The 13427-nt window shown below is 36.0% G+C and overlaps 2 protein-coding genes across 4 annotated transcripts in view; both read left to right on the top strand.

Moving 5' to 3' along the window:
• Positions 1-6666, top strand: part of LOC575022 (HEAT repeat-containing protein 5B) — a 79326-nt gene extending 72660 nt beyond the window's left edge. For all 3 annotated transcript variants that reach the window (XM_030999757.1, XM_030999756.1, XM_030999755.1), the window contains 3 exons: positions 482-633; positions 1078-1291; positions 2952-6666. In XM_030999757.1, the coding sequence (XP_030855617.1) occupies positions 482-633; positions 1078-1291; positions 2952-3286 (701 nt within the window). In that variant the 3' untranslated portion in view covers positions 3287-6666. The remainder of the gene's footprint in view (positions 1-481; positions 634-1077; positions 1292-2951) is intronic.
• A 2972-nt stretch (positions 6667-9638) lies between these two features.
• Positions 9639-13350, top strand: LOC574952 (protein SPATA45 homolog). The gene is made up of 2 exons (XM_794605.5): positions 9639-10034; positions 11976-13350. Exons 1-2 carry the CDS (start codon positions 9806-9808, stop codon positions 11996-11998), a joined length of 252 nt encoding a protein of 83 aa, XP_799698.3. The 5' UTR covers positions 9639-9805; the 3' UTR covers positions 11999-13350.
• The last annotated feature ends 77 nt before the right edge of the window (positions 13351-13427 follow it).

Raw genomic sequence — 13427 nt, 5'->3', positions numbered from 1 at the left:
ACATCCCTTGTTGCACACAGATGCCATTCATTTAAACGTTATAAAAAAGAACTGCTGCATTTACTGCTTTGCATCTGAACTTATGGGTGTGATGAATACCTCAGGACTATACTATTGCCCTTTAATAGATGATCAATTGGCACAAGGGATTAAGATGGATTAAGTGGGAGTATGAATCCCAGATCTTGAGGACAAATGTTGGTGTATCTGTTTACTCATGTATGTGCAATACTATGGTGTAGAGTGGACTTTTTAAATGTTGGTATCTGGTAATTCAAAGAGGTAATTCAAATTGCCGCTTTCAAAAGATCCCTTAAAACATTTTAATTCTCTCAGTAACATAATGCAATTTACCTATGTTAGGAGTCTATGTATTTCATGTTTCTCTTCCAACTCTGAAACTTTGAAAGTGCTGTGGTACTTTTTGTTGTTAGCACTCCTAAATAATAGCTACATATTATTATTCTGATTGCCAATCCAGACAAAGACAAGATGGAGGTTGATATGTGCAGTGTTCTGTTAGCTGTGGCAGTGTTCATAGCATCAGCTCCTCCCTCTGTCTCAGCTGTCTCATCTCTTCAGGCTCAGGGAGTTGATCTCTTCTCTAAAGCACTCAAATCAGAAGACCCTGTGGTATGTCATTTCATTGGGGTTATATATGTAGCATATTCTTGGTGTCTTCTGTTGATGATTATCTTGGGTATACCACAAAGAGGGGAAACATTTACGCTTATTATCTATGATATCTCAAGAGTTTTATTTCTGATAAGGTTTTGATGATTGTACTTTTTAATTTCTTGTAGAATCATATTAGTAACTGGTTATAGAATAATGTTAAATACCTTTGTTTCTCAAATTCGCCTAGTATATTTTACACATTTTTCTTCTTCAAATTGTAGATTTTTCAACATCATTTCTATCTGTGGAAGACAGAATAAAGGCATTTTATTTCCAAAAGACAACTATTTCATCTGTAAAAACATGTGATGAAAATTATTTAAGAATGCTATATCTCTACTAATATTGTATTATAATGTAATTCATCCAAGACTTTCATTCTATTGTGGTTGTCTTCAGGTGAAGTTGAAGTGTCTTCAGATGGCAGCGTCTATCTTTCAGTGTCCACACCATGATGTCTCCACACCTTACATCCATGCCCTGGGCCCAAGACTGGTAGAGTACCTACAATCCACTGCTGGTAACATACCCCAGAATGATGAATCGGTGGCGGTTATCATTGAATCAATACGTGTTCTGGAAATACTGGTTGGCTTAACCGATGAATCCCATAGTAAGTCAAGGAGATTAGATTGTTGATTAATCTAAATAGTTTTTATTTCATTATGCCATAATTCCTTTCTGTTGTGAGCCAGAAGGGCAATAAGTTATAAGTATATGAGTTAAAGTAGAGGTGTTGAGGTCCAGTGGATAAGTTTCCAGACTATGAAACACAAGGTGCGGGTTCAAATCCCTGTTGCAGCACTAATGTACTTTGGCAAGACATTAATCAACATTTGCCACACTACACCTAGGTGAGGTAAATCAATACCCAGCTGGAAATAATAATTCCTTTAAAAACCAGGATAATAATACTGTATAAGCTGATATTTTTCGCGTACAGATATTGTCGAGAATGACAGGCTAAGAGACATTTTTGCGAGTCGTTGCTTTCGAGAATAGCAAACAGCAGAATCAATGATTGGGCTTGATGTATTCATAAATGTTCTCGATCTCACGCCAACATATACACACACAGACTCAGTACATGTATTAGTACACACGTTTGTTCTGTACGAGGATTACATGCGTACTTCGTGCAATCTGGGCAAACATATGCACGGGGAGAGAAGTAAGACGCTGGGCAGGAGGCGACAGCAATACGTATATACAAGCAGTCAGCTGGCGATCAAGATTTGATGAGGTGGCAATATTTTGGCGTGTTGATAAATTCGCGATAAAATGCAATTTGCGAAAATAAAACCCTCGCGAAAATTCCAGCTTATAAAGTAATGAAGTGTCAATTTGCCCGACATGAGCGCTATACATGAATCCACTATTATTGTCATTATTAATGCCCTTCCACTTGTAGCTCTGAACACACAATATGGTACTAACCCCTGAGGGTGCCAGAGGTGCTAAATCTTGCCAACATTCTACTTCTTTATCCTGTAAAAGCAGAAAGGATGTTTTTTATTAGTAAATTAAGATGGGTCAATGAAATATTGGTAGGTTGGTTGGTTGGTTTTACCTGACTGCTAAGAGAGCATGTGCTTGTAAGTAGGCAACCAGGGGACCAACGACTTTGAGTCCTCTCAGAGGGACTTGGTAATGAGAATTAATGCCTTACCAAAGGGCACTAGCGCATCAACATGGTTTTGAATCAGGGACCTTCTGGTTATGAGACCACTGCACTACCACTGAGCCATCCAAAATGTCATGGCTGCCTCTGCTTGGAATCCTGTTTGGGGGAAGTCCGAAAAGTTTTTAATCATGCTGGCACAGATAGGATTCAATATAGGTGTGGTATCAAAATATATCTCAGATACATTTCTTTCTGTCAGATCATTTCCATGGTTCTGCATCTGTATTGCTATTACCTACATCTGATATTGTGCTTTTGCTTTTGGGGTGTCTGAAATATGGAAGCAGAATAAGCATTTTCACCAGATAATTATGAAAGTTATTCAGAAAACCCAGGGTAAAGGAAAGAAAACATGACAAATTTGATTTATTGTACCGGTATGTAAAATCAGTTTGATTTGCTTTGAATTTTAGACTCCCTGGGAGAAGATTCAATTGTTGTAAAAAATTTGTTTGGCTTGCACCCAGTAAATAGAGATCACATGCTCGATCTTGTAATTGAAATCAAGTCAGTTTGAATTGAGTGTGAAGCGCCACTGCTTATTGTTTTATCATTATTATTATCTCATCATCTCCTCATCCCTGTACAGGAGTGCAGATGGTGGCCTTGCTGGTACCAATCCTCATCAGCTACCTCTTCTCTGGGGGTGACACCTCCACCAGCCAGCAACAACAGACCAAACAATCAAGAGCCTTGCATGATCACGTCCTTCAACGTCTCATCAAGACAGGTCATCAGTATCCTAATGCCTTTAAGAGTGTCATGGCTGCCTCTCCGGACCTCAAGACCAAACTAGAGACAGCTATCCATGCTAACCAGGCCTCCAACAAGGCTAAGCAGTCTTCAAGACAGCCATCTAGACCCAAGACTTCAGCTCCTCCTAGCATCAAGTTAAAAATGAACTTTAGTAACTTCACTGGCTAGATACATGTAGGAGCATCAGGAATAGAAAAAGGCCAAACATAGATGTAGCTCTGTTTGGAATAATGATACTTGTTGTAATGAACATGTAATGTCTGGAACTCTTCTGTGGAGATCCCTGTTGCTATAAGCATATAGAGGGCAAGGTACTTAAAGGAATTGTTTTGTTGTAAGTAATCCAGTTCCCTGCCAATCAGCCCTCAGTATTTTATACTGGTACGTGCAGTTTAATCTTTGGGCTTGAGTGAGAGAGCACAATTAAAAATTCTTTCAAAGTTTATTTAACCTGATTTTAACCTTATTTTAGTTTTTGAACAGATGTGCCATTGTCTTTTTTATAGTTGTAAAGATAGGAATGCTATGACAATCACCAAATGTAATGTTCACAAAGTTTATTAAAAGAACAGTTCTATCATTCAGCATAGTATAATATTTTGTTAGGTAGACGTTGGGGGGGGGGGGGGGGATATGTAAGAGGGCATGATTAGGTATTGCCTATGTGATTATACTTTCTGAAAACTGGTTATGATAAATTATTGCTAGATAAAGCAAAATACAATGTACTAGTATACCATACAAGTAGTATTTTGTGAGTTTTTACAATGTGCAACTTATTTCAAAAGAAAGTGATGATGATATGATGAATATACTTTCGGCAATTCTATGCAAGTTATATTGCAGCATATCCTTTATGAAAAACCTCTTGTATATAACCTACCCTCCTAGCTCATAACATGTGCATTACCTATAGTATGATGCTTGAATACATGACAATATATAATGGAAAATGATTCTAGTTTGTCAATGGTGCTATAGACATTTCAACATACCAACACATTTGTTTGTAGATAGTGGCCCAAATTCACAAAGGAGGTTTGTCGACAAATATGTTTTTTACAAACCTGGTTTGTAAAAACGTGTAAAAACGCGTCAAATGACGCACGAAAACCAAGGTTTGTCGACAAACCTCCTTTGGGAATTTGGGCCAGTATGTTTGAGTGATGTAGGAGTACATGTGAATAATAACCGTCTCTAGTGTGCATGTTATTTACATCTGCGTGGTTTTAATATCTGATTATTTGGTCTCATTTCTTCAGTATTACAGAGGGGTAGTATAAATGCATACTATATTGAAAAGGTGATGATGCTATGGGTAAATACATAGCTGACAGACAGACAACTACTACTACAGGCAGGGTCAAGGGATATCCAACCAGGTCTATTAAGCCTTTCTGTAGGAGCATCTTCAGATACAATTTTCTAAACTGAGTGGCTCTAAAAGAACACAACACCCGAGTTGTCATTGATGTCATTGTTTTTTTGTTTTATTGGCGAGAACATTCTTTTTGGAGTAAAGAGACACAAAATTACATAAAATGCAGCAATGTCATTTTTATAATGTGCTATTTTGCTATCGTTTTCCTGCCGAAAGCAGCAAGAAATATGCGCATGATGGCTACCCATACATTTACTTGTGTTGACAAAGGCATGACTGCTCTACAATCCAAATAGCCTTACCCAAAATTGATGATTTGGGTTTCTTTTTTACTTTTCTAACCAATAAAACAGAAACCAATCTATGATGTTGTTGAACTTGTAGATCTCAGGTTTTGCATTCTTTTTGGGGCACCCTGTAGAATTTGTATTTGTTATCTATCCATAAAAACAGCCGCAAGTGTGAATTTCAAAAAGTTTTTAACAGTGAACAGAATTCCTACCACCCCAATGTGAAATCACCACTACCAATGTGAAATGGATCGTACATTTTCAAAGATTTTGGATACCGTAGTCCATTTGAAACAGGGTGTTGTTGTATTTGAATAAAGATTAAAACTATATTAATACTGCACAATTGGAGGGATCAATTCAAAGCACCTGAGAAATAAAAAAGCTATTAATTAATATTTGATATTGGTCTAATATGGATGAAAATATTTTGGTCTAAACACAAGTAGAATGTAAAACTGCCTTCAATTTGACTCCAATTGGTTGACATTTGGCTTGATTTTGATTGTGTAGGAAGTGTGTGGTATACGATTAATTCCAAGGTTCCAAACCAAGGGATGATAAATGTATGCTTAACTTGATGAAAGTGGATAAGATGCTCATGTGTCATTGATTTCTATTCTAAGGCCCGTTGCAAACTCAAAAAGAGCAGACAAAGATGTTACAAATTGATTTCAAATGAAGTAATTAATAAGTGTATTGAAGGAATCGTTTTACCACAGGTAGTCTTTAGACTGAAATATCAAATTCTTATAGCTTTATTTTCTGTCCTGAAAGTGATGAAAGGAAGTCTTAAAATATAGAAGAAAAGTAATTTTAAGGGTTTATGGATTTACATGTAAAGACTGTCACTGAATACTTTTCTCCATCTTGTATCGATATGGGCTGTATTAAAGACAATCTTACATTTCATCCGAGTTATTATCATAAATCAACGTCAATCTTACATCACATGTCAGTACGTTCATGGTTGGTTTAGGTTGGTTTGCCTCACAAGTGGTTTTCTTCACACACACATGAATAAGCAGTAGATGACATACATGTAACCATGTAATGATTCTCTCTCTGCAACAGTGTTGGTAGCAACCTTGAAAGGGAAATCCTCCCAAATCCATTGGCATTGGAGATTATCTTCTTAGTTCTTACATACTTATTTACGCCCATACCGTACATATATACATACAATTGTTTGTTATATAGCTCAAAATCCGACGAAATATAGTACAATGTTACTTTACATCAACTAATCATACACAGACAAAGAAAATTAAAAAAATTATTCTTAATGACATGAAGGGTTCATTTTCATCTTTAAAAAAGACTGATATTTAAGAATTATAAGATGCAGCATTCAATGATATTCAATCCCCTCGCTGTGGGAAGATTCAATATTGTTAAACTCAAAATATCTTTGCATTGTAGTAATGTCCCAAATATGAATATTGAATTTGTTCGTCAGACAAAAAATCTAAAACCAAGCTTTTCTAAGGCTATGTATAGAGCCATTTGAGTGCTTATGCTAGTGCATCATAGACCGTGATTTTACATATCATATGATTGCAAATAATGACTTGTAATGACTAAGATACCGTATGATGTACATTTAAAGTTATCTTGTTAATGCTTGTAAATTGTAAATTGACACAAAGAAATGAAAGTGTAATGAATGTATTATTTCCTGTGTATAGTATATGCTTTTAATATATTGTGCAACTCAAAGTGAGGATGTCATGTGCATTGCTGGATAATTTAGCTTAAGCTTGGTAGTTGTAATTGCTGAGGAAAAACATAATAAAACGAAACAAAATGAATATAATGTCAACAATTTATCATGTATATTATCAATGTTGGAATAAAGGTATCTTTTGTGAACCATATCATTGGCTCCTTTTTGATCGTTTTAAAAGAGTGAATGATTTGATTATTAAAAGGTGTTGATTGCTTCCCCTTAAGCTATGTATATACTCCCAAGGTTTGATCTCCAATCATGGATCTGTCGTTTGAGAGAGAGAGTGAAAGAGAGAGAGAGAGAGAGAGAGAGAGAGAGAATGGAGCACACAATCTAGAAATAAAGAGCACAAGATCTGAAGAGAGAAGAGAGAAAGATCACAAGATCGAGAGAGGAGAGAGGAGAGAGAGGTGGGAGAATGGGCAGGGAAAATAGAGAACATTGCATTTGTAAACAGACGACTGAAATGAAAACATCAGGGTTCTGGTTATGGGCAGGAAAAAGTTATTTGACGGTTGACGGGGAGTAATTGTTCATTAGGAAGAAAGAAAAAAAAGAAGACAGAAGTGAGTGACGATATTATATAAGCCTAGGGAGCTCGATAAGGCAAGCGAAATGTAAGATCGATAATTTCAATGTAGGTCAGATTTTTTCAATTCGTTCTTGGTGCCTGGTATGTTTTTTTATTTCCGTTTCTTCTCTTTCCGAGTTTCATTTTTGAAAAAAGCCGAAACAAATACCTTGTAAAAAAAATCTGGTATGTGATGATCACTTTACATCGGATGTGACGTTTAAAACACTTTGCGAGATACCAAATATAAAGATGTGGCCAGTGGCGGATCCAGGGGGGGGGGGGGGGGGATGTGTAAAAACACGTTAATTTTACCTTTTTTTGGAGATGCGATTTTTCAAATTTTCGGGAGCAAAAAAAAAAAAAAAAATTGCCCCCCCCCCCCCTTAAGAAATCCTGGATCCGCGCCTGAACGTGTCTGTCTACGTGTGTCGATTGGATGACTGATAATAAGCTTTCTTTACACTTGGGAAAAACAGAAAGCATTTTATTTTGTTCTAAAAGTAGTTCTAAAAAGTCATTTGAATTCAAAGTGACACACAATAATCAAGAAATCAAGAGAAAAGAGTCTGTAAAGTACTTAGGCATTGAGTTGGCTAGCGCAATTTCATTTTCATCTTTAGTAGAATCAGTTGTAAAAAAAGCAAATTCTCGTCTGAAATTTTTGTACAGATATCAAAGTTGTATGGATTTAAAAGCAAGACGTACACTCTGTTTTGCTCTTATTCAATGTTTATTTGACTATGCTAACCCTGCATGGTATAGTAACATAAACAAGTCAGATCAAAAGAAGTTGAAGATTATACAGAACAAAATGGTGAGATTTATCAACTGTTCTGGTCCAAGAACCCATGTTGGCTACAGTGAACTTTCTAAAGCTGGTTTTCTTGAAGTCGACCAAAGATCAAAACAACTCGTATTGCATCACGTGCATAAAATATATCATACTAGGTCGAATCATTATATTCGATCCAACTTCGATCTTGTTACTGACGTACATGATTATAATACAAGAAATTCAACTTTAACTTACCAGAAAGAGTAGCATTGGAAAATTCGTTTTATTACAATGCCATAAAACATTGGAATTCCCTTCCCAATGGTATAAAAGAAATAGGAAACTATGATCATTTTAAGAGGAAATTAAAGGAATACTTAATAATTGACAGTCAGAGAAGAGAAGTGAATGACATGTTATATGATTGAAATTTGTATTCTTCTGTCGGTTCATTCTTTTTCATGTTGTATATACTTATGTTTTCGTACGTTATAGAAATTCTACAAATTCATCATTATTTTCCTTTTCTTCCTTCTCCTCTTTTTCTTCTTCTCCTTCTTTTTCTTCTTGTACTTATTATCATTTCTATCATCAGTTTAATGTTGTTATTATTATTATCTTTAATAAGTAATTCTTTTATTTTTCTTATCTGTCTGTAAATAATTATTATTATATCCTGCATCAAAAATTTGTTGGCTTTTGATTGGTTGAGAGCTCGTCACATGACCAGAAATATTTAAGCTATTTTTTAGAAAGTACTATATGAGAGTACTATTTTGGTTTACTATTTGGGAGTTGAAAAAAAAAATTGAAATTTTTTTTTGAATTGAATCAATTTTATTTTTCAAATCTCAATAATATGAAAACAAAATATTTTAAATCTTTTTAGATAAAAATTTACATTTTTTTTGTTCTAAATGTTTTTTTTTTTTTTTTTTTTTTTTTTAAATACATTTTGATGCAGGATATAAAACAAATATAACATGCCTTCTATTCGAGGTACTGGTTAAACTATGGGCCTCGGTGACTCCAGAAGTACCTCTTGCGCATAGTTTTAACCAGAACCTCTCAAGGCAGTGTATATTTGTATACTATTTTAAGTTATTCATTTTATATATGTCTGTAAGGGACCCCACTGGAAATAAGCTCTCGAGCTTTCGTGGGTTATCCTGTTCAAGCTGACTTATTTCTGATCTGTTATTATTGTATGTTGGAAGCTTGTCGAATAAAAAAAAAAAATCAATCAATCAATCAATCAATCAATCAATGTAGGTCAGATTTTGTCAATTCGTTCTTGGTGCCTGGTATGTTTTTTTTTTTCCGTTTCTTCTCTTAATTTCCGAGTTTCATTTTTGAAAAAAGCCCGAAACAAATACCTTGCAAAAAAAAAATCTGGTATGTGATGATCACTTTACACCGGATGTGACATTTAAAACACTTTGCGAGATACCAAATATAAAGATGTGGCCAGTGGCGGATCCAGGGGGGGGGGGGGAATGTGTAAAAACACGTTAATTTTACCCTTTTTTTGGAGATGCGATTGCCCCCCCCCCCCCCCCCTTTAAGAAATCTTGGATCCGCGCCTGGATGTGGCCATGGGCCTCGGTCGCTGATCTCTGAGGAGCTGCACTTGAGCTAATGAATCTGAAGAGTAGGCGGAGCTTCTTGTGTTGTCACATCAGCTCACGGAGAGGGAGCTGTCTGTTGCTAGGCATACGGGTCAACCGCTAAACAAACCATTGTTGTTTACATACACAGCTGACTTTCGCACGTGCATTGTTTGTGTACGTACGTTGGCGACGCGATACTGTACCGGACACAAATGCTGCTGCTGCCGAAAGAAATAGACAACTCTAACAATTCTTGAGGTGTAGTACACTGTTTAATTCTGCTTCAGTTTCATTCTTCCATTTGTCTAAAAACACTAAATAAATCACCATGGATCCCCAGAAAAACTACGAGATGAATAACCAGCGCGAATCATGGTGTGCTGTGGAGCTGAGTCCGCTGCAGGATTGGTGTAAATCAGAGCGGAAACATCATGGAGAGAACTTCAAAAGCTCTGTATTCAACGCTAAACAAGGCCAGCCTGAGAGCGAGGCAAGATGCACATTCGAAGTCAACGATAAGACACACAGGGAAAAGAGACATTTTCCAAATAAGACAAGTAAGTTACATGCAATAGACCTACAAACCAGCTATTAATATTATATTATAAATAATGAGCAAAGCTAGAAAAGATGTTGAAATCTTAGTTATCTTAGTATAGTCGACTAGTCTATAGACTAGGCTACTTTTTATTTAATTATAGAAGATGTCTATAGATTTTAGACCCCTAGACTAGTATTACGCGATACTACTCGGCTCAGTATCTATAACGAAGTAGTGTAGGCCTAGAGATCTAGATCAAGTACGGAAACGTCTAAACATGAGATAAGAAGGCAAGCTGCTAAACTCACCAAGGTGCCTTTTACCAATTTTTAGTCAAGAAGATGAGATCTGAAAACTCTCCAAAGCGACTTGTTGAAACCAAGGTGCCTCGTTTAAGACAAGAAGGTGAGTTTTTAACAGTTCGCCAAGGACAAGGTGCCTTTTGTCGAGAAGGTGGCACAGCGTGGCGAGTTTTAACAAGTCATCTTAGCTTTTCACCTTCACGTCATAAACAAAGCATCTCACTGTGTTTTAACAAGTCGCTTTCATGGCCTTTACAAGACAATTTCTTGCTGCACGTTTAAACTTCGTAGGCCTACATAAACATACTAAAGTGAGGATGTATTGCTAATTAAGGAATTAAGACCATTTTACTAGGTGCTTATTTGTCCAGGCCTTACTAAAATAGTGAAATACACAATATTGTCTTTAGAGATACATGTAGGGTCTACAATAGGTTATGTTTTTATGCCTCCGTTACGAAGTAGCCGGAGGCATTATGTTTTCGGGTTGTCCGTCCGTCCGTACGTCCGTACGTACGTACGTACGTACGTCTGTACGTACGTACGTCCCGTTCTCGTGATCGCGTTATCTGAAGAACTGGTTGATGGATTCCTGCCAAACTTTGGTCATGTATGTATCTTGTAGAGCCGATGAACTGATTAGATTTTGGGGTTACGAGGTCAAAGGTCAAAGGTCACAGGGCTCATTATGTATGCAAAACGAGCTCGTGATCGCGTTATCTGAAGAACTGGTTGATGGATTCCTGCCAAACTTTGATCATGTATGTATCTTGTAGAGCCGATGAACTGATTAGATTTTGGGGTCACGAGGTCAAAGGTCAAAGGTCACAGGGCTCATTATGTATGCAAAACGAGCTCATGATCGCGTTATCTGAAGAACCGATTGATGGATTCCTGCCAAACTTTGGTCATGTATGTATCTTGTAGAGCCGATGAACTGATTAGATTTTGGGGTCACGAGGTCAAAGGTCAAAGGTCACAGGGCTCATTATGTATGCAAAACGAGCTCGTGATCGCGTTATCTGAAGAACCGATTGATGGATTGCTGCCAAACTTTGGTCATGTATGTTACTTGCAAAGCCGAAAAACTGATTAGATTTTGAGGTCACGAGGTCAAAGGTCAAAGGCCACAGGGCTCATTATGTATGCAAAACGAGCTTGTGATCGCGTTATCTGAAGAACCGATTGATAGATTGCTGCCAAACTTAGGTCATGTATGTTACTTGCAGAGCCGATGAACTGATTAGATGTAGGGGTCACAAGATCAAAGGTCAAAGGCCACAGGGCACATTATGTATGCAAAAACAGCTCGTGATCGCGTTACCTCAAGAACCGATTGATGGATTCCTGCCAACTTAGGTCATGTATGTTTCTTGCAGAGCCAATGAACTGAGTAGATTCTTGGTTCATAAGGTCAAAGGTCATTGGCTCATGTATGCAAAAATAGCTCGTAATCACAATATTCTGAGAACCTGTTAATGGATTACAATTGAACTTGAATTCGAAAAATTTCTTCTGTTTTGGTTTGTAAAATTGCTCTATGACGGAGGCACATTTTCGACTGCGCGCAGTCGAAGTTCCATCTAGTTTAATCTCTTGTACATGAATGCAAATCAATGTTTATTAATATTCTCCTTTTGTTTATTGATTTACAGGTTACAGTCATCTAGCCATCTAAACAACCTGATTTGCCCTTGCAACTTAGAGTGGAAGGAACTTGTTAACGAGGCAGATGGGAATATATGCTTTCTTCGTTGCACTGAACAGTAAACTTTCAACTTCACTTTGATGCTGGTCATCATACAAGACTATTCTGAATTCAAGATATCAACTCTTTAGATTATCTGCACTCTTCACATCTTGTGACATTGAATTACTTCCAAGTGGCAATAATGAAGTTGGTTTGCGAATTGTGAATGTTTGGTGCAACACTACATGGGGAAGGACTTTGTACAACTGGTGTCATTCATATTATCTATCTATATTATCTATTATCTATCAGGTTTAAACTGTCAGAGGTCTTTGTGTGCTTTGTAAGATTTTTCATGTAAATTAAAAACAACTTTAAAGAACTGTAGATTTACATGGATTACGCGTACAACATCTTTTACAGAAAGCAAGTGGGCAATAAACATGCCATAACATTAACAGTTTTAGATTTAGTTGCTTTATATCTTCAAATTTACACATAGCAGTGCATTTTGTGCTGCAAACTAAAAATAAAGAGCGAGGCAATGAAACGGTGCATTCCTTTTATTTGTTAATAATATTGTTACTTACATGTACATGTATCATGCAATAATTAGGGAAAACAAACTATGCATTTGTGCTCTATTATTATAGTAATGAATGTTTTATTAATCGCTTAAAATCAGTACTTGTGTAGACTAGTGGCAACCAGGACATACAAAACTTCTTGATAGAATCTTAGTGTACTTTTTTATGGTTTATCAAAATTATTTCTGGTATTTATTCTCCCAAGACAGAAAATGTTGACTATTGGCCAATCTGGATTTATGATATTGGAATGCTTTACAAGAAATCTATTTCTACAGAAATTCTGGAAATGATACTCATAAATGAAGGAAAGGCTGAGATTAGCATTGTATAGTAATAGTTGTCTGACATTTTATTACACAAAAAATTATCCATAGGTTTTGAAATAAAAAATTGCACAAGCAGAGCATATTAGTATAGACATCTTGTGACTCTGTATGATAATAGTAATCTGTTATTCATTTCGGAAAATTAAAATATATGGGACATGTACAATAAATATGTTTAATATGTGTTTTCTAAAATAATGGCAAAATACCATTTAACTCTTTGGAAAATTAATTAAGATTACAAGATATATGCAAATTTACAGCATTACTTTTATTCCTATACCATACTTTTTGCAATGCTATAAAGCAATTTTTTGATAATTTGTATAATGGAAATTGATATCATGGCAATAATTCATAATAATTGTGAAATGATTTGTACAGTTAAGTTTTTTTTTATTATGAATAAAAAAGAAGAAAAATATTTCAAGGTATTGAAAGAACCTTTAGTACAACGTGTCCTAATTGTTAAAAACTAATGTATAAAATGTAAACAGAGAA

This window comes from Strongylocentrotus purpuratus, unplaced genomic scaffold (genome assembly GCF_000002235.5).
Source record: "Strongylocentrotus purpuratus isolate Spur 01 unplaced genomic scaffold, Spur_5.0 spur5_scaffold_5, whole genome shotgun sequence".
NCBI lineage: Eukaryota > Metazoa > Echinodermata > Echinoidea > Camarodonta > Strongylocentrotidae > Strongylocentrotus > Strongylocentrotus purpuratus.
Note: the sequence above shows the minus strand (reverse complement) of the source record. Positions and strands in the feature narration are given on the sequence as shown.

Bases quoted from the DNA above. Each gene is read 5' to 3' on its own strand.
- LOC574952 (XM_794605.5), top strand. From the start codon at position 9,806: ATGGATCCCCAGAAAAACTACGAGATGAATAACCAGCGCGAATCATGG. The intron at 10,035-11,975 runs GTAAGTTACATG...ATTGATTTACAG, and splicing joins ACATTTTCCAAATAAGACAA to GTTACAGTCATCTAGCCATC.